Here is a 21,699-nt window from a genome sequence, read left to right as displayed (position 1 = left end):
AATGTTTGAGTTTACTGTAATATGTTTTTCATTTAGAGTGTCCTTTGTTCTTTGGGGTTTTGCAGTTTGACTACTGTATTTTTACAGTATGCAAGAGCTGAATATACAGACAATCAATACCATTCAGTATTACTTCCAGTACTTACCGTATACAATATATTCACTGTACTACTGTAAGTTGTGATTACTGTACTTTTTTTGAGAGTAATTGCAAAATGCGCTTACTATATACAATAAAAAATAAATAAAAAATCCTGGAACTACGTGCCCTGGATGCTGTGTTCTCCAATTTCTGATGTAGTGTCTAATGAATGTTCTTCAGTGTTTTATATTGACTTGCTGTGTGTATGATCTGAAAGCATTGTTTGATTTTGAGCACAGATGAAACAGTTTTGAGGCGATTATTTGATTTTGCCAGAAGGGTCAGGGGTTTTGTGAATGTAGTTTGAAGATTTGGTTTTGTGTTCAAAGTTGTGAAAAAATGAGTGAGTGTTTCAAGAAATGTGTTTTAGCAATTCAGAAAAACTGTATTAGACACTACATAAAAAATGGAGAACACAGCGTCCAGGGCATGTAGTTACAGAATGTTGTTTTTTTTTTTTTTTTTTTTTTTTTTGTATATAGTAAGTGCATTTTGCGATTACTGTCAAGTATAGTAATCACAACTTACAGTAGTACAGTGAATATATTGTATACTGTAAGTACTGCAAGTAATACAGTATTGAATGTCTGTATATTCAGCTCTTGCATACTGTAAAAATACAGTAGTCAAACTGCAAAACCCCAGAGAACAAAGAACACTCTAAATGAAAAACACATTACAGTAAACTCAAAAATGTTGTGCAACTGCAAAATTGGTTCACAGGATAACTCTGTCTACACAGTATTTAATGCTCTAGATGACAGATTTGACCCTATATAGGATCTAATCATGGACCCCATAAATATTCAGATTAACCTGATTTATTCATACATCTTCATTCTTAATCGAAAACCTTGAGTGAGAGACAGAGAGAGAACAGCTAAATAACTAGATGTAAATCAACATGACCTTTTGTGAGCATCAAGTTGTCCCTTATCTCCTACTGCTTTCCCTAAATATGATTATCATAATGTATTCCTCTTTGGTGTAGTCTTATGGTTGACCCTGTGCATAATCACCTGTTAGCAATGGCACAGAGGAACCATGCCACTCAATCAAGCTTTTCTTGCCTACAGCCATATTACACAAAGGCCTGCATTAATTGTGCCCCAGTCTGTCTGATTTAAGCAATGGTCATCACTCAGACTAGGTCATGCCATTTTGTCCTAGAACATTCTAACTGCCTCCTTCCTTCAAATGTTTAATAAGATTTGTTTTATTCGTAGAAACATTTTTTATTCAACACTCCAGTTATGCTCAGCTTACACAGATAATGAGCTTGATTTTACACATACACACACCACCATCCATACTGCACATGCAGGCTTCTGTAAATTAAACAAATGTTGTTCTGATACAGGCTTGCAAGTTAACTGAAAGTGAATTCATTCATGCATTATATTTCTAACTCCATGTTTTAACAGTAGCTTGCTAACCTCAAGGTAACAGAGGTTGTATCATCTTGGCATGAAAGCACAGAACTCCAGAACAGTGAAATTACTAGTCATTACTATTCTAAATTGGTTTAATACTTTTAGAGGCTATAGTAAAAGTATGCAATGTTTGTGATCGTCTCAAGCCATCAATTTTTTATTATTATTATTATTATTTCAGAGCACTAAAGAGAGACATCCTTGGTCCATAACAGCAAATGGCTATTAGCTTGTTTACATTGACTCTGAACATTAACACACTAGACACTAAGTGGTAATGACAGTGGGAAAAAAGGTCTTTATTCCAAACAACAGCAGCCATAATGGTTTATTGACAAGTTTTAGAGGGAAATATTGTTGTTCGGTGGAACTTTTTTTTGACAGATGCCATTTTATGATGATTCGTTTTCTTGGATAACTTTGAGGTAAACTAATACTCATATTGTAAATCTTCACATTCACGTGCAAATGGTTTCACCTGTTGAGGCAGTTGAGTTGGTTGACTTCATTTGTTTTTTTATGGTTACAATGATGTTTCAAAAGCTGTATGTTTAAAGTGCTGATGGATGATCTGGGTCCAAAGAGACGTCTTGGTTTTATTAAGAAAGACAGCTATAAGTTGTCATTGTTATATCCATATTTAATAAGCTGGAAGCCATCTTCAATCAAAATCAAATCAAATCACTTTATTGTCACACAGCCATATACACAAGTGCAATGGTGTGTGAAATTCTTGGGTGCAGTTCCGAGCAACATAGCAGTCGTGACAGTGATGAGACATATACCAATTTACAATAACATCAAATTAACACAACACAATTTAAACATCTGTTATACACATAATTACACTCAACAATATACAAATAATAACATACACTGTACAGTATACAATACACTGTTTTTGTTTTGTTTTTGTTTTGTTTTTTACTATATAAATACCCATTATTCAATACAAATGTAAAATTAAAATATATATATAAAAAAGTATATATATATATATGTATAGAATGTACAGTATTGTACTGTATTGACATTCAGGCTGTCGGATGATAGTCAGTTGTTAAGAGAGAATATAATATAATAATAATAATATAATTTATGACAGTCCGGTGTGAGATATAAGAGTAAGGGTAATAAAGTGCAGTGCTGATGTATATTGATCGTGAGAGATCAAGAGTTCAGAAGTCTGATTGCCTGGGGGAAGAAGCTGTCATGAAATCGGCTGGTGCGGGTCCTGATGCTGCGATACCGCCTACCTGATGGTAGCAGTGAGAACAGCCCATGGCTCGGGTGGCTGGAGTCTCTGATGATCCTCTGAGCTTTTTTCACACACAACCTTGTATATATTTCCTGGAGGGAGGGAAGCTCACCTCCGATGATGTGTTTGGCAGTTCGCACCACCCTTAAGCAGAAATCCTCCTTTGCTGTTGGTCTTGTCAATTAAAATTTAATTGAATTTGAATTAGAGTGAGAAAGAGAACTAAAGCTGACATTCATTGCATCAAATGAAGACTATTGTCTTGAGTATATCTATCACTCTCTCTCAATTTAAAATTTTCAGTTTTAGTGTACTTTATTGGCATGATTGTTTTGCATACAATGTTGCAATATTGCATCAAACAGCAACAAACAGTGACAGAAAAAATATAGAATTATTTAGCTATTTATATATTTACAGACTCTTCCTTTCGAAGCCATGTTTGGCTGTCTGCCTTTTTCTATGAATAGACAGTGGTCACTGAGCCTATACCTGTAAGGATCCGTCTCTGCTTTGTATCTCTGATGGTTAAGATATATTTTGCTAGATCATACTCTCTCTCTCTTTTTCTGTCTGTCTTTGAAGGGTGTTTTTCTTCAACCACTAGCTCAAGCATAAATGATGTGATTGTGAATATTCATGTAGATTATGTGGGCTCTGGTTTAACAGCTCTAGGCTCTGGTGATTTATCTTGAGTGTCTGTCTGTACAGAGCCATGATGTAAGGAGAAACCTTCATAATCATTTATCCATCTACCAAGCTCCTGCAAGACAGAGGTATTGAATCAGCTCTTTCACAGGTCTTAGATCAGGTGACCAGGGTTTTCCACATTTCTCTCATTGTTAACCTAAGACTTGGAGCTCTCACCAATTGTTTTTCAGTCTATGAATTGCAGTTATGAATGAGCGGTCCAGTGCACATCTTCTCTATCCTTTAAGAGTCTGTTGAAGGCTTCCACTTCCACTCCCTCCTACAGCAGCAAAAAAATCTTCCTGTCCATCTTTTATAGCACTGACACTGCTGAAAATAATAAAAAAAATAAAATAAAAAAAAACCTCTTAAACCAACCTAAGCAGGTTTGCTGGTCTTAGTGGGTTTAATCTGCTCTAGCTGGTCCCCCAGCATGGGCAAGCTGGACTTCAGTTGCTCTAGCTGGTCCCTCAGCCTGACCAGGATTAGCATCAGCTGGTCTAACCTATTTGCCAGCTGGCAAATGCCCAAAACCCTGCAAAATGAACAATCTGACCTGTCTGGGTGACCAGCTAAGAACTTCAAAGGAACTTAGGTTGGTTTAAGCTTTTTTTATTTATTTATTTATTCATTTTTTTCAGCAAGTTAAGCAAAAAGTGAATTATAGATTGAGGGAGTTGATGCACTCATAATTACTATCATTGTGTATAATGAGGTAGTCCAAACTTTCCCATTTACGTCTTTTCTTGTAATGTCCATTTTCAACTAAACTAAAGTTGAGAGTGTCTGTATATCTCATTCTCTTAATTATATAAATATATATATATATATATATATATATATATATATATATATATATATATATATATATATATATATATATATAAAATCTCTCTTTAATATTAAGCCACTGAGATGTAGCTAAATGCAGAAAGAAAAAAAAAAAGGAGTAGAGTTTTGTAAATGTGGTGGAGTCTCCTTTCACTATATTACTCTGAAATGGTTGGATTTGTTTCTGCTCAGCCCACTGTGTAAAAAACTATCACTGGTAAATGAATAAAAAAAAATGCACCAGCCTTCCACCTCTTCTCCTGCATTTCATGCACAGGGGTCATGCACAGGGGTCGTTCTATTGCTCTTTCCTTAAGGGCTCAGGTGTGCTCTGAAATACAGAGTTTCACTTTGCTTTATGGAATCAGATTTTATCTAGTTCTCACACGACAGAGAGAATAAAGAATTGTCTCTGTGTACAGTCCAAAGGCAAGTTGGAGGAACATTCAAGGAGGAACGAAGACATTCAGTAGTTGTTAGTCTGTCCCACAAACAAGCAAGAGAAATGCAAGTCTCAAACTATGTTTCATAACACTCACATAACCTGTGATTCTCCTTTTATTCATTTCTCAACCTATCTTTTTATCTTTCTACATTTCTATCTTTCTGATGCACAGTAATTATAATCAAATTACGTTAAAATAATTTGCAGGTTAGTTTCATCTTAATATCTCTGTTCCGCATCTGTGGCATGTTTCTGATTACCACAGTCAACAATTAAACATTACATGTGTTTGCATGAGGCTGGTTTGATAGAATTGCTTACCCACATTGTCTGTGCAGAGTTATATTAATCTTTCAACATTTGCCCAGCTGAAAAAGTATATTCGATTACTGTCACTTGGTATCTGTGGTAGGATAAAACGCACATGAGAAAAATACATATATAAAATGATATATAGTCAGCTTCTATATCATGCATGGTACAGATACATGATATCATCTATAACAGTACAGAAATATAAGCTGTGTTCTTCAAACACCACCCACAGGTATCACATGGTAACACACAACCAGAAGTTCCTCCTCCTAAAGTAGTCCCACCTCAAAAGAATGGATTAGACTTTACATCTTGCAACTTACATATTACAACTTTACATCTCAAGAAATGTAAAATTTTATACTGAATTATTCATATTCTGGAAGTGCTTAAAATACGAGATCCATATGTATTGTTTTAAACCCTCCAGCCCACTTGCCTGCTAGGCTTCCATTATATGAGTATTTACTGTAAACATGTTTTCATTTATTTATTTACTCTGTCGTAATCAAGAACATGCCACAGATGTGGTGCATAGATTTTAGTTTGAAGATAATTCACAACATTACCTCTTCCATCACATAATGTACATAGAGTGGTACAGCTCAGTGGGTAAAGATCTGGACTGGTAAATTACATGGTACTGGTTTGTAACCTGCTAGACAAAATACCATTGTAGCTTTCTTTGAATCAATCAAGAAGTCAAATTAAATGTCTTTCACTCTCTGTTTTTACAGGTGTTCACACGTTACGGAAAGTGTTACATGTTTAACGCTGAAGAAGAGGGAAAAACATTGAGGACTACGATGAAGGGGGGCACGGGCAACGGCCTGGAGATCATGTTGGACATCCAACAAGATGAATACTTGCCCATATGGGGAGAAACAGGTACACACACACACACACACACACATGTTGGTGCAGGTATTATTATGAGGACTCTCCATAGACATAATGATTTTTATACTGTAAAACTATAGATTCTATCCCCTAACCCTACCCCTAATCCTAACCCTCACAAAAAAAATTTACATTTTCAGTAAAACATGTGTTGTTTTTTTAAGTGATTTGAATTATGGGGACACTAGAAATGTCCTCATAAACCACATTTATAGCATAATATCCTTGTAATTACCAGTTTGTAACCTAAAAAAAAGTCCTCGTAAACCACTTAAACCTGCCCACACACACACACACACACACATTGTCACACCTACTGTAATTGCAGTTTGTTCATTTAAAGCTTTCCCGTTCTCTTCCTCGTTAAACATGTCTCCTTATTTGTTCCATCATACAGTTTTCTTACAGGTGTCTGATTAGGGCAAGGTTTTGTCTGTGCTTTCAATGTGTGTCATCCCCAGGGAACAGTGAATATTTGTAGAAGTTCCACATCTTGAAGAACAGCTGTGATGCAGTAATGGTGTAGACAAATTCTATGGGATTCATTATCAAATAGAATCTCTTGCATCCTGCTTGATTTATCTAATACAGCTGCACATCTCTGAATTGTAGTAAGGTCTAGGCAACAAAAAAACAAAAAAACAAAAACAAACAAAAAAAAGCACTTTGTTTGATATTGTGACACCCAAGCAAAGCACAGCTTCCCCTGTACTATGTTGGAAATTTCAACAGAGATGAAGACATTTAGGTTTAAGAGAGCTGGATTGAGAATTCTGTGCAGTTGAGTTCAGTTGAGGCTGAATTCAAATTTATTTTGAAAAATTTCGACATACTTTTTCCAACATTGAATAACAGAAATGAACTGGACCATGATGACTATACATTTCATCAGTTGTTTTGAAGAGATGTCCTTTAAAACTAAAAAAAAGCTTTATCACTACCCTGAGGCTGATAAATCCTATAGATAAGGTTTCTCACCTTCACACGCCAAAGAAGGATATGGACAGTAACCAGACATGCCTTCTAAAATGTCTTTTTTGTTTTTTGTTTTTGTTTTTTTGTAAATCTGATCTATGTTTTATGGCCCAAATTCTAACATGAATCAGTGTTCTGTGCAACAACCTGGCATTTGATCAGTCATTTGAGTATATTTAAGACAGTGGTTCTCAACTGGTAAGTTGCAGACAGCAAGAAAAACAAAATCCAAATAAAATAAACAATATCAACCATATAATTGAGTTAGGAATGAATGGGCTAATCATCTTTTAAAGGGGAGGTGAAAATGCTCCTCATACTTTTGTTGTTGACATCAGACTCTGGTGCAATTTCATCTGTCATTTGATAGACGCAAGCCAAATTAGGCAGATGCCAACATGGACATGCCCTCATCCTTGAAAACTATGAAAAAAAAAAAAAAAATATATATAAATATATATATATATATATATATATATATGAATGATCCAGACTACTTTACTGCAAATATGGGTTCACTTTCAGTGAGGATGAACATGGTCCATTCAGCCTATGCCATTTTCATAACTGTGCATATTTTTAGGCCTAAGTTCATGGTTATTTTATTAAATTTCATTGTTTGATTTAAGGACATTCTGTTTACTTTGGTACAATAAATAATTTTAGTTCTGTGTTGAGTAACCACTTGATTTCCAAAGTAAAATCTGGGTTCTGAAGCAAAACCAATTGAGAACCACTGAAAATTTCCTTCATGTGGTATCTACATTACCTGGTTTTATTAAATTCTATGTTATTCAATCTGACTAAATGTACCTGAAAAATTACACTCACCAACAAAAGTGATTTTTATGGGTAAGCTCAGCTAGAAATAGATACTTGAGGTAGAAACTCAAAATGACAGTTTTTTTCAGTGCATCAATAAATATGAAGTTTTGAAACTGCATATATTATATTGCATACATATGTTTTATTACATGTTTACTCTTTACATGCGTAATTTGTAAAAAAAAAAAAAATGACAGGTATTTAAATTGATATGAAGAACAAGAGATAAAATTATATTGTCTTTTTAAGACTAGTGGCAGTTCAGCCTTTGAGCGGATTTTACCTCACAATCTAAGCAGAGACACACATCATCTAAGCAGTTTGACTTTTTTTTGGAGGGCCATGGAAAGAGAGATGGAACAACTGGAAATGGAAGAGGCAAAGAGCAAGTGTGTGCATGCATAGGTAATATAATAAAAGTGCTGTGTTGCCCTGAATATTCTTGGCGCAAAGCACAAGAAAGATGACACATCAAAAGTCTATGATAAACTTGCCATCATCTTTTTTCAATTTTAGACATGGAAAGAGACCCTCGAGCTTCACTGGATAAATGTGCAACCAATCCGTCATTCTTACTGGCGTTTTTTGACTTTCATGAATGTATGATGAGTGATGAAGAACTTATTCTCTATGAAAAAAGAATTGGGGAGATAAACAGTATGTTATGTAGAGCAAGATTCTGTGTTTGAATGTGAATATCTATGAGTGCTGATTGTTTTTTAATGCAATGTGAACCTCAGCATTTGATAGATCACCACTTGTTTGTAGAACTCTTTGATAATATTTGATACCCCTCATTTTTATTCTCTCATTTCCTTACCTCATTTCACTACTCTTCTCCTCTTCAGCTTTGTGATATTCCTTTAAATTAGAGCCTTCATATTGAGTAAAGTTACTTTCATTATCTCTCGCTGCAATAATCTTGGATTCTGAAGTAGTTTGATTGTTGTCCTCAGAAGAGGAACATGTTTACCTCATTCTTCTAATGATGGTTTAATTGCCTGCACATCTCGGAACTATCTGGATTTTCTGTTTTTCAGAAATGATGCTATTGATTCAAAGAACACAGAGCTTTAAAATGTTCCAGCCTATCAAAAAAAAAAAAAAAAAAAAAAAAAAAAAAAAACTGGCCTTTTCATGTTTGTCTCTCTGTTTGCTTCTTTCTTTTATGTGCACTCTTCTTTATGCCTTCTTTGTCTATTTCATCATAATTTGTCTTTTCAAGCCAGTTTGGGAGAGTTTTTTTTTTTTAAAGGTAAAAACATCTGTGCTATTGAATGCAATTGAAAAAAAAAAAAATAAAAAAAATAAAAAAAACGATAGTTTTCTTATTTTTAATTCTGATTTCCAAATTTTGATTGCATGAGGACTGTCAAAGCCATTGAATAATGATTATGTGGTCACATTCATACAGCAGCAGAATACGGTTGTCAGTCCTGTATTTTGAGTACTTAATACGATTACGTTCACACAGAGGCCGGTTATTTACCAATTAAAGAATTAAAGTCCACCATCATGAAGGGCGTATCTATTTGCTAAATGCACCGCGAGGAGGCGAGGACAGAGGAAACTTACCGAGGCCACTTGAGCGAGGAAACACTGGCTGTGTCTCGTTTGGAAGGATGCGTCCTCCGGACGCATTTTTTTTATCTCTTGTCAATGCCTTTTATGTATATGCACTTACATTTATACAATTGTTTACCTTTTTTGCATTCCCAATAAAAATAAATTTAAAAAAATGAAACGAGACAGCCTCGATGACGTATGCGGCCGACAAATGCGACTCCAGAACGAGACAGCCACTGGAGCTTCCTATGCGGAAGACTTTTTGGTCGAAACACCTGATGCATGCATAAATTCTCCTCCCCTTTCACATCTGACACAACATTTTAATTCATGCTTCACCTTTGTGGTTTAAATAAACCATAATTATTGCATACTTTAAGTGTGCATCTTGAAATATTAGGTTTTATTATTAAAATATCAATAAATCAAGTTTCAGCAACATAACATCAAGCGATGTCCGATGTAATGCAGCTGCGCAGATGGCGCTTTGAAGTCACGCTTGAGTGAGCAGGACATTCCATTTTACAAATCCTTCTTGCTTTGATTTCTCCGTCCTCTCCTTCCATTCGTCCCACCCTCTTAGGAAATAAGGAAAGGAAGCAAGGAAAGGAAACGAGGATGCACAATTTCACTATGTCAGTGTTTCCCAACCACTGTGCCGCGGCACACTAGTGTGCCGTGAAAGATTGTCAGGTGTGCCTTGGAAAATTTTCAAATTCCACAAAATAAATAAATGCATGAAATAATAATAATAATAATAATAATAATAATAATTTCTGGGATCCAAACTCCTCACCTTTCGGAGAAATTCGCCATTTTGAAACCATAATCGGTCACTTTTGTGACTGTGAAGAGCAATGATTAATGTGCAAAAGTGACTGATATTTATACGCATTAAGGATCTTTCACGTGACTCGCGTCAGCACTGCAGAATACATTGAAGTCTATGAAGTGACGTCACTTTACACCAAAGTGTTTTTCACACACACGTTTTTGCTTCACCAATAATGTCTTTGAGAGTACTGAGCAACAAGAAACATTTAAAAACTGTCCAAATTTGTGAAGAGACATTGAATGTCTCATAATTTATTTTAATTAAATATTACCAAAAGTTTACGAATATCAGAGACCCCAGTTATTGAACTAATTTAAAGAAAACACTTAGACCTAAACATAAACGAGTCATTTTATTATTTTCTGCTATCAAAGCAACTGCAAGCTTTTTTCTCTCTCTCTTCCAAATACACGTTTTCAATGTTTATTGTGCACACCTCCCTCTTTTTTACGTGGCAAACTCGTAAAATCGCCCCTCTGTGACGCTTTCTGCAACTCTTGCCATGAGGAGGGCAATGCGGCGCTTGACGCTGGCGTTGAACGGAGCGTTGACGCCTCGACTCAACTCATGTGAAATGCGCTTTACAATGACAAAAGAACATTATTGAAACTCAAAATTATTGTTATTTGTCTATTATTGTGGTCTTTTCTGATAAAAGCCATGCTCAGCAGTTTAATAGGCTACTGTGGGAAAATGATACCGTAGATCTGCTTTGTGTTTATAATTCTTATACTGAAGTCAGTAGATTTGTAGCTATGCAAGTTTTAATAAAGAAGGTAAGGACGTTATTGAAACTCACTATTATTAGACTGTTACTGTTGTCTTTTTGGATGAAAAATAATGCTCAGACTGAAGGAAGACTATAGATCTGCTTTGTTCTTTTAATGCTTAAACACTATAAAGTCTCTTGGTAGATTTTGGTCATGAACGACTCAAAATGATTCACTGACTCACTCATAGCACACAAGACGCTCATTTGTCGCCACCTAGTGACATTTCCAGAAGGGGAAAATAATCAGTTAATAAAATTGAACATATTTGTGAAACAGAGGCAAGCCTCACCAAAATACTCTTTATTTTGCAGCTAATTCTGCACAGTTGTAAACTATAAACCTGAATCACTAAAATAGCTGGAATTGGTGCTTTTAGCTTAGTCTTTAAAAAAATATCCCCAGAAAAAATTATCGTGGACCAGTGATTGTCTTACCTTTTTCGCCCCTCATGAGTTTGCATCCATGTAATTTGTTGTGGCATTGCAAGAACAAATCTACAAATTAGAAAAGAAGCAAATTTGTTGTTTTTTCATTACCCATTTAGCACTCTTGCCACCTGTGAACTCACAGCGTAGCCTACCTATGTGACTTTTTTTTGTTTTGTTTTTTGTTTGTTTTTTGTGCATAGCCGAATTTCAAACATTACAAGTAAACACACTACTAAGACGGACAGAAAACATGGACAAGTTCTTGAAAAGGAAAAATATTTCCGATGGTTAGCCTATGTGGGATAGTGGTGTGCCGTTGAATTGTTTAGTCGTAAAAAGTGTGCCTTACAGAAAAAAGGTTGGGAAACACTGGACTATGTGAATGTAGCCTATGACTACACGCACACCTGTGACTGCATATGCTTCAAATTGCTACGATGCTTGGCAACTGCAAACCACCTACAGGTAGGGTAATTTTACTTGGTGCAAAACTATATTACTTACAAGTAAAATTGCTTTTGATTGTTATTCAATTTATTTTTTTTTTTTTTTTTTTTTTGACGTTTTAATGACAATTTGTTTTGTGTTTCATTATCTCTAGAATACAACTTCCCTGTGGTAAAACCACTATAATGAACAGCCTCCTGTGGCTTATAAACTCACCCTCATGTTGTTCCAAAGCCAAATTACATCCTTTTTTCCTTGGAACACAAAAGGAAGTGTTGAGAATGTAATTCTCTTTCAAAATTTATTTTCATTGTATCTTTTTTCCCCCCATATAATGAAAGTACAGTAAATGGTGACTGGCTGTAACATCTTTTGTGTTCCACAGAAAAAAAAAAAGAAAAAAAAAAAAGAAAAGAAAAGTTGAGCTTTGAACAACGGGAGAGTGAAAAAAAAAATTAACATATTTTTCATTTTTGGTGAAATCTCCCTTTAATATATAAGTCTTACCACTAGGGGTTTGCCACTAAGAATTAAATCAATCAATCAATCTCTCTCTCTCTCTCTCTCTCTCTCTCTCTCTCTCTCTCTCTCTCTCTCTCTCTCTCTCTCTCTCTCTCTCTCTCTCTCTCTCTCTCTCTCTATGCCGGGAGTGTGTGGGTGAGCGTGAACACAGTGAGAGGGCGTTTAATTGGCCTTTTTTCTGTCCTTTTTTCATTTTCTTCCTTCCTTTCTTTCTTTCTTTTTTTACTTTAAAGTGAAGCTGGATAAGTAAGGACATGAATTGGGCTGCAAAAGTGAGTTAAAGGTTTTTTGTAAGTTGTTGGTAGGTGTTGTGACGGAGACGGGATGGCGTCCCTTCCTGAGGGGGGTGCAGCGCCTTTCTCGCTCCGTCATGGCGTCAGGTGTATGGCAGAACCTGGAGTAACTGTGGAAGATGTATTGCTGGCGGCTGGTGAGCAAATTGGATATGAGAACATAGGCTCGGCCTCCCGCATGAATAAGGCGGTGGTGATTTTTGTGAAAGAAGAAAACTTGGTTAATCGTCTGATAAGCACCGGTGTTGTGGTAAGTGGCGCTTATATTGCTGTTTCACTGCTTGTTACGCCAACTGCTAGGATAACAATATCAAATGTTCCGCCTTTCATTAAGAATAGTGAAATTGAACGAGGACTTGCGAGTTATGGAAAGTTTGCTAGTGCAATTAAAATGATTCCTCTAGGATGCAAAAATAAAGCTTTGAAGCACTGTAAAAAAATTTCACCTACTTCAACTTAAAAATGTAAGTGTAACTGCTTAAATTTGTACAAAGGTACAAAGCCTGCCAGTGCGTGTGTTAGTGAGTGAATGTATGTTTGAGCATGTTAGTATGTGTGGGGGTGTGTGTTTAAGTGAGTATGTGTTTGTGAGTGTTTTATTTACAGTTATAAATTGTTGATAACAAGAGCACAACAGTAGCAACTTTTTTTATGCGTAATTTTAATGCGTAAATGTGCATCTGAGTAAGTGTGTTTAACTGAGTGTTTGTGTATGTATTTGAGTTAGTGCAATGTCTGTATCTCCTTATAATTGGTGATAATGAGGGCACAACATAAGAATGTAATAAAAATGTGTCTGAACATATCAGGAAGACTTTCCTCATGGAAAATTGGAAGCAAGCTTAAAAAACATTTAAGAAATTTAGATTTTAGTCCTTTGGTCCTTCTGGCAAATGTAAGCGTTTGAATGTTTATGAGTGATTGAGTTTAAAAGAATAGTTGACCCAAAAATGAAAATTCTATATTATTTACTGACCCTCATGCCATCCCAGATGTGTATGACTTACTTTCTTCTGCAGAACACAGAAGAATATCTGAGCTCTTTAGCTCCTTACAATGCAAGTGAATGAGTGCCAAAAGTTCAAAAAACACAAAAGCAGCAGAAAAGTAATCCAAACAACTCCAGTGGTTTAATAAAACAACTTCTGAAGTGATCCAATCAGTTTTGGGAGAGAACAGACCAAAACGTAACTCCTATTTCACTGAACATCTTGCCATTGCATTCTACAGGCACGATCATGATTTCAAGCTTGATTACACTTCCTAGCACCATCTAGTGGCTCAGTGCTTGAGTCAAGCACTAGGAAGTGTAATCAAGCTTGAAATCATGATTGTGCCTGTAGAATGCAATGGCAAGATGTTTAGTGAAATAGTACTTCAATGTTTTGGCACCCATTCACTTGCATTGTAAGGAGGTACAGGGCTGAAATATTCTTCTGTGTTCTGCAGAAGAAAGAAAGTCATACACATCTGGGATGGCAAGTTAATTTTTATTTTTGGGTGAACTATTCCTTTAAGTGAGTGTTAATGTGTGTGCTTAAGTTTGATTGTGTGTGTATGTGTTTGAGTAAATGCAGTAAGTGTGTTTTGCTTACATGTGTTGAGTGCATAAAGAAAATCTAAAAACTTTTTACACAGCAGGAACTATTCCAAGATGGGAATCTTAATAATAATAACAACAACAATAATAATAATAATAGACAGAGGGTGTGTTAGTTTGTGTGTGTGTTTGCTTTGTGTTTGACAATACATATGAAATAACAAATTTAGGCCAACATAAGCCTGATAACATTCAAAAATAAAAGCTTGAAACATACAGTATATTCCCAATACCAATACATATTGACTACTCCAGTACATGCTTTTTCTAGAAGTTGTACCTCAAGTGTTTGTCTCTTAAACTGTGTACCCATGCAGAAGCATGGTCTGGTTTGATCTTCATCACCACTCTCTGTAAAAACTCAAAAGAGTACTTCATAGCTGCTGGGTACTCAAGGTTTACACAATAGATGATGCCCACAAGCATGGCAAAGCTGCATGGTACATCATTGAGGTTGTGTAAAACAATGGTCTCCTCCACCACAACTGCCACATTGAAAACATTCTCTGGAAGGGCGTCCTCCAGTGCACCTTCATAGCCTATCAGGATGCTGACTTGCATTCCCTTAATGGCCTCATCTAGCGTTGAACCATGAGCCTTCAAAATCAGGATAAAACAAACAAACAAACACACACACACAAAACAGTATGTCAGTGACTATTTTTTGTGTTTAAAGATGTTATTCTATAAGGCGAATTAAAATTTTTGCCATCAGTCGCAGACAGTAATTTGATTCGCATTAATCTCCAATGAGTTCATTGGAAACATCAGCTAAGTTAAGACTACTAATCCTAACTATTTAATCATCATCCTTCCAGTTGTAAACATTAGGGGTGTAAAATTAAGGCAAAATTATTATAATTGTTATAGAAAAAGTACAGCAGTTGTGCATTACTAAAATAGATGAGGTCTTACATCACACATCCTTATGACATTTGATGGGTTTTCAGACAAGATGTGTGGCAGACCAAATAAGGCAGCCGTCCTTCTCCTTTCATTTGTGTCCTACAAGATAGGTGTAAATTATGTGGTAAGAGATGGAAATTAGGAATGCACAGATATGGAATTTATGGGCCAATACCAATAACTCACAGCTTGCTGTGGCAGAAACTGATAAGCAATAATTTCTTTTTTAGCATTTGAGACAAATGTCCCCTAATGAGACAAAAATGCCCCCCTTAAGATCGTGTAAAAAAAAAAAAAAAAAAAAAAAAAAAGTTTATAATCACATTTTCACTTATTACTTAATGGCATTTAAACAGGATTTGGAAAAAAAGCATATTGTTACATACAACAGATGATCCTGATTAAAACAATGCAACAAATAGTAATCCTCACAGAGAGATGTGACATGACTTGGCCAAAAATCTTTTGTGGTCACATATGCATGCACATTGACACAGTGTGACAAGGAAAGAAACTGCAAGCAGTCAGTGACAGCACAAGACAAAAAAAAAAAAAAAAAACAAATTACTAGGGAGCAATTAGCTCCTAAAATGAAACATTTACTGTAGAAGCCAAATTACTTTTTAGTTGACAAATTACAGAATCGTTTGATAAAGATGGTTGTTCAGAAGTGCTTAAAGGAATTGTTCACCCAAAAATAACAATTATCTCATTCACGTACCTTGATGTCATCCCAGAAGTGTATGGCTGTCTTTCTTCAGCAGAACACAAATGACATTTTTTTTAGAAATTAGCTCTGTCAGGTCCTTATAATGCAAGCAGTTGAAGGCAGCATTAAAGTAATCCATGCGACTCCAGTTGATCTTTTAATGTCTTCTGAAGCAAATTGATAGGTTTGTGTAAAAAATAAATCGATAATTAAAATGTTGTTATCTTCTAAATCCGCACTTCTGGCCAGGGCTCTGATGCTGTTTGAAATGGCCGAACTCTCGCATTACGTTCATCTTCTGTTGTAATCGAAGCAGCGCTTCCAACTTCTCGCGTGAACATGCCATTGCGCTTACGTCACACGACAGCTACGTGATGCGTCGAGTGCTGGCAGGAAGTGATTTTTTTTTAAAGTTAATTACGTTTTAATTATCGATTTGTTTCTTACATAAACCTATCGAATCACTTCAGAAGACATTCGTTGATCAACTGGAGTCACGTGGATTCCTTTTATGCTGCTTTTATCTGCTTTTTGACTCTCAAAGTGCTGGTACCTATTCACTTGCGTTGTCTGCACCTATAGACCAAGGCTTTCCTTCTAAAAATCTTCATTTGTGTTCTGCCGAAGAAAAACAGTCATACACATCTGGGATGGCATCAGGGTAAGTAAATAATAATAGAAGTTTTATTTTTGGGTGTACTAATCCTTTAATATTCTTGACGCAACGTAACGCTTGCTGCACGCTTTCTACACTGCGCAGTTGAATGAGGTTGGTATGAAACAAAAGAGACCCCGCCACACACACATACATACACAAACTCGCAGTGACATCACCGTATAGAAGTTCAACAAAGGCTGTTCACGAGTGTGTGTGCACAACAGAGAAGCAGGATACCTAACAAAAACTGTTGTATAAAAAAAAAATCACACTCGCAATCGTTCTGTTGTTCTGAATATCAGCATGGCTGTGATTACCTACAGCACTCAGCCTGTTGCTGAATCAAACATACTGATATTTAGATCAATAACCTGATTTTGAGTATGATATTGCTTAACATTTTCCCAGTTATATTTGGATAAAAGCATCTGCCAAATGCATAAATAAAATATTTATAATACAGTATATTGACACCTCTAATGGAAATGTTTTCATAAACCTAAACAATGACATATTTTGCTCTCATAGTTTTTCCACTTACATCTTTGTCAAGACACTTAAAAATGCTTTTGAGTGCCGGCCTTCTCCTAGACACTACTGCAGCTTTGTACTCCTCCAGCAGTCTTGGGACCAGACCATCAAGTCCATAAATAAAAAACTGCATAAGGTCTGTGGTGACGATCCTCTTGAACGCTGCGATAATCTAAAGAAACAGTGCATGACACAGCTGAACATGACATACAGTAAATTTCACATGCGGTGTTGGGGAAGCTACTGAGAAACAGTAGATGTTCAAGCTATAACCTATTCATGATTTATATTAGTTGAGCTATAGCCAAGCCACTCTCTTCAAAAAATACTTAATCTACAATTGGGTCCATGACTGTCTTTGTAATGAGAAACTAGTTTTTTCATTATATGTTACAAAATTGCAAAACTTACAAGTCCACTTCATCCAGTCACGGCCAAACGATGTGTGCCTGTAAAAAGAGAAAGTTAATTTTCAGAACTTGCTATGAGGTACCTTTAATCTGCAAGCATTAATATCTGAGCTGCCTAGCCAATTAAAATATTTGGTGATATTCACTATAATGGTATAGACAACAAATGGTAAATATGACAAGCTTGTTGGTTAGTACCCAAGTTTACACAATTCAAATATTTTTCTACCATCAGAAGTGCTTCTCTTAAGCGTCATCTTTAGTTTTATATGACCTCGTGTTGAGATTAAACGACTATTCGACAATGGAGATTTGTGTATACAATTATTTTATAGTCTACTATTCCATTAACGTTGTCTATTCGTTTCAGCCCACTACAAAGAAGCTTTACTGACTGGTGACATCTAGCTAACTAATCTTAACCTAGCTAGGCAGCCATACAAGGTTGATAGACTGGACGGGGGATGTTAAAATTACCTGAACTTCGGTACCAAGTCAATATTAAAAGTAAAGACATGTTAAGATACCAGTATTTATTTAGTTAGGAGTACCAACTCACCCGCACGCTGTCTGTCTGACCAACGGCTTCTTTCAAAGGGCGCGAAAATCTTTGCGCATGCTCAGTAGAACCCCAGCGGATGCGCGCTTTAACGGTCAACCGAACATGAATGTGTCAGAATATGTGATCTGTGCATTAGGATTTGCAGTGTTAAGACCTACCACTGTCTTACAATAAAATACGTTACTCAAAGTGAAAACACACTTCTACAAAACACAAATGAAATAATGTCACTGAACGGAAATTAATGAATATCTCTCTAAACTTCTGTAAGATAAGCATTCACACACCTCATTCACGTTCTTCCCCAAGCAGGTCCTCTGTCATGTTGATCGCTGTGTCGTGAGTGGTTCGTGATCAATTATGTATTCGTCCGCCAGTTAGTTTAGTTCGCCGTCGTCTGTCTGTTGGTCCTCGTTTGGTATTGCATTAGGAACTCTCCACGTATTAAACTCTGAAAATGACTGTCCGCTGATGGTCGGAGCTCAACGCAGCCCCCGCACGACTCTCCATGGCGGATGCAGTGAAAAAGTGGCTTTAATGCCAGTAAGACAGAACTTTAATTGTTAAGTTCATTACACTTTGTTGGGCCCCCTTAAATTTAAATTATATTAAACTGACTTAAAAAAATCAAGTTGAATCTCGTACAACTTATAAAATCAAGTTCAAATTGTTCAAATTATTTTTATAAGTTAAAGCAATGAAAACAAATAAGTTGACATGACTTAAGAGGGTTGCATGTCCGCATAAGGCTCATAATGGTGAGAATACGCAGCAGGGTGCTGATGATGGAGCTCGTGATAATGTTTCAAATGTCGGGGAAGTACACCCTCAGGCTACAAGTGAAGTACATGATAGCGGTGTTGCTGCGGGTAACAATATGAGGCCGAGTGATAGGCCTACTGTTACTGTGAACCAAAACAGAAACACTGAGGAAACGATGATAGCTGGTGAAGATATAGTTATGGCAGAAGTAAGAGAAGTAGGTGCAGAAACAGTGATTGGTGAGGTAGCTGGAATTGAAACTGAGCAACAACCTGAAACATCAGAGGGCTCTGAAATGAGTAATGACACTGAAATAGCGGATGACGGTACTTGTTTCTGAGATTGGTTCCCAAGTTATGGGAGATGTATATACATTGCAGGAAATAAATGATTTCTTGGATGCAGCATTACTGAGTTTTTCCCAGATGTGGATACATTTATTTGTTCAGTTATGTTGCTACAGAGAACAGTAAATTATGATGCACTGAGAAAGAAGAATAAACTCAACGAAATTACGACAGGGAAAAACTTGTGCTTCATATAATTAAGGAAATGATTAAGTTGCACAGGATGTCTCTCTTACTATGGTTTCTTTTTCTGTTTCTATCCTTTATTTTCATCTTTTTATGGAGTATCTGAGGGTTGACTCCTTAAATATAAATGGGGGTAGAGACAGAAAGAAATTAGCAGTGGTTTCAGAATTGTTTTAAATAAAACAGGTCAATGTTGCTTTCTTACAGGAAACACATATGGATAGTGATAATGAAATAGAATGGGGTATGTGGTGGGGTGGAAAGCTTGTTTTAAGTCATGGGTCAAATAATAGTGCAGGGGTTGCTATTTTATTTTCGAAAAGCATGAATGTTAATATTTTAACTGTTGACGAAATTGAGAAAGGAAGGATTTTATTAACAAAGATAGAGTTTGGAGGTTTTTTGATTGCTTTTGTTAATGTGTATGCCCCAAACAATGGGTCAGAAAGGGTGGGGATTTTTATGAAATTGAATGAAGCTCTTAAAAAGATTGAGGATGGTGTGTGTATTATTGTAGGGGGAGACTGGAATTGTACAACAGATTTTACTGTTGATAGGGATGGTGAAGAACCTCATAATCAATCTAGTCTAGTACTCTCCAAAATAATGAACAAATTAGTGCCCGACCGAGATATCGGTCGGCCGATATTAGCCTTTCACGATATATCTGTATCGGCGTATATTTGACCGATATGCGCCGATATGAAAACTTTTTTCTGAATATATAATGCAGAAAACAATTCTTTAGAATTGGTGTCCTAGCGTAGTTTGTCCAGCAGAGCGTGCTCTGACTCCATTGTTTACAGAGCTGACTCTGAGCTGACGGTGGTTCTGTAGACAGGGCGGAGTTAAATGGTGTGGATTTGAGCGAACTCTTCTCGTTAAATTGCTAACTAGTTTGTGAAATGCAAATCCCCCATCATTTTATATAACTAATATAACGTTAACCCTGTCCCTGACAACCATGTCACTCATGTCTGTTTACTGTTAGCCAGGTAGAGTTTGTGAGTGCAGTCAGTAATGTAGCAGATTGAAACGTAAACATCAGAGCATCTTTTTGCAGCTCAACAGACAATGGTGCGGTGGTGGATTGTGTGTGGTGAGTGTTGATATCATGCTTCGCTGTTACCTAGTTGGTGAGACACAATGCTGGAAAGTAAATAAAGTCCATCTTTTACTCTCCATGGCAACGAGCTTACAGCTAACTAACTAATCACATAGCTACTTTCATACCTTGTCAGCATGTAAACATGTATTCACCAAACTGTTTTGTTCAGGATTCACAGTTTGGTACCCCCTTCAACCGAACATTTCCAGTTGTTGCATTTATAAAATGTCATATTTAAAAGTCTGGTTTTCCAGACATTAAAATAGGATATGTAATAAAAGTAGATTTAATAAATCATATATTTGCCCTGTGTAAATAATAATATATAGGTACTGTGTCTAAAATAAATGAGGGGTGATAAATAAATACTAATACAACAGGCTGGAAAAATAGACATTTATTCATTTTAATATCCTATATGTATATTTTGAATGTGTTGAAACTTGACACTGGGCGACGCACCCTAAAAATGGCACCGTTAGATCGGTTTCATGCTGAAGAGCCGCTTAAACGTGTTTTTTTTTTTCTCTCTGTAAATGAATGTAAATGCCAACATCATATATATCAAAAGGACTGATGCCTGTCAACCAAAACATGAGCTCATTGATGTCATTAAATGAGTCTGCTTTTTATTACATCAGTTACTCCTGGTCGGAGGCTGCCGTGTATATTTAGTTTATACGTAGGGTTACGTTCTACCTAAGTTTGATGGTGCAACGGTCAAATATTTAGTAGAGCGTAAATTGTGACTTAGTGCCCATTTACGCCACAACTAGGCTAAGTTGTACCATACGTATAGCTGGTGCAACCAGCCCCTGATTTTTATTTAGCTATTTATTTTATTTTTATATATTCTTTATTTAAATGGTCAGCCATTGACTGATACTAAACATACAATACTGATGTTAATTAAGCTATTTATTTTATTTATTTTTATTTATTCTTTATTTTAATGGTGGGCAATTGACTTATACTAAACATACAGTACTGATATTAATTTAGCTATTTATTGTATTTTTATTTATTCTTTATTTAAATGGTCAGCAATTGACTGATACTAAACATACAGGACTGATTTTTATTTTTTATTTATTCTTTAAGTGGTCAGCAATTGACATACTAACAGTACTGATGTTTATTAAGCTATTTATTGTATTTTTATTTATTCTTTATTTATTCCAGCTCAAAAATTTGCTATATCAGTCACCATATCAGTAATCGGTGAATTTTCCCTCTCTAAAA

General features: G+C 35.9%; 1 protein-coding gene across 2 annotated transcripts in view; it reads left to right on the top strand.

The window, feature by feature from the left end:
- Positions 1-21,699, top strand: part of LOC127450817 (acid-sensing ion channel 2) — a 731,245-nt gene that overhangs the window by 638,945 nt on the left and 70,601 nt on the right. For both annotated transcript variants that reach the window (XM_051715203.1, XM_051715202.1), the window contains one exon: positions 5,852-6,002. In XM_051715203.1, coding sequence (XP_051571163.1) covers positions 5,852-6,002 — 151 coding nt within the window. The remainder of the gene's footprint in view (positions 1-5,851; positions 6,003-21,699) is intronic.

This window comes from Myxocyprinus asiaticus, chromosome 13 (assembly GCF_019703515.2).
Source record: "Myxocyprinus asiaticus isolate MX2 ecotype Aquarium Trade chromosome 13, UBuf_Myxa_2, whole genome shotgun sequence".
Classification (NCBI taxonomy): domain Eukaryota; kingdom Metazoa; phylum Chordata; class Actinopteri; order Cypriniformes; family Catostomidae; genus Myxocyprinus; species Myxocyprinus asiaticus.
This window is presented reverse-complemented; position numbering and strand designations above follow the sequence as displayed.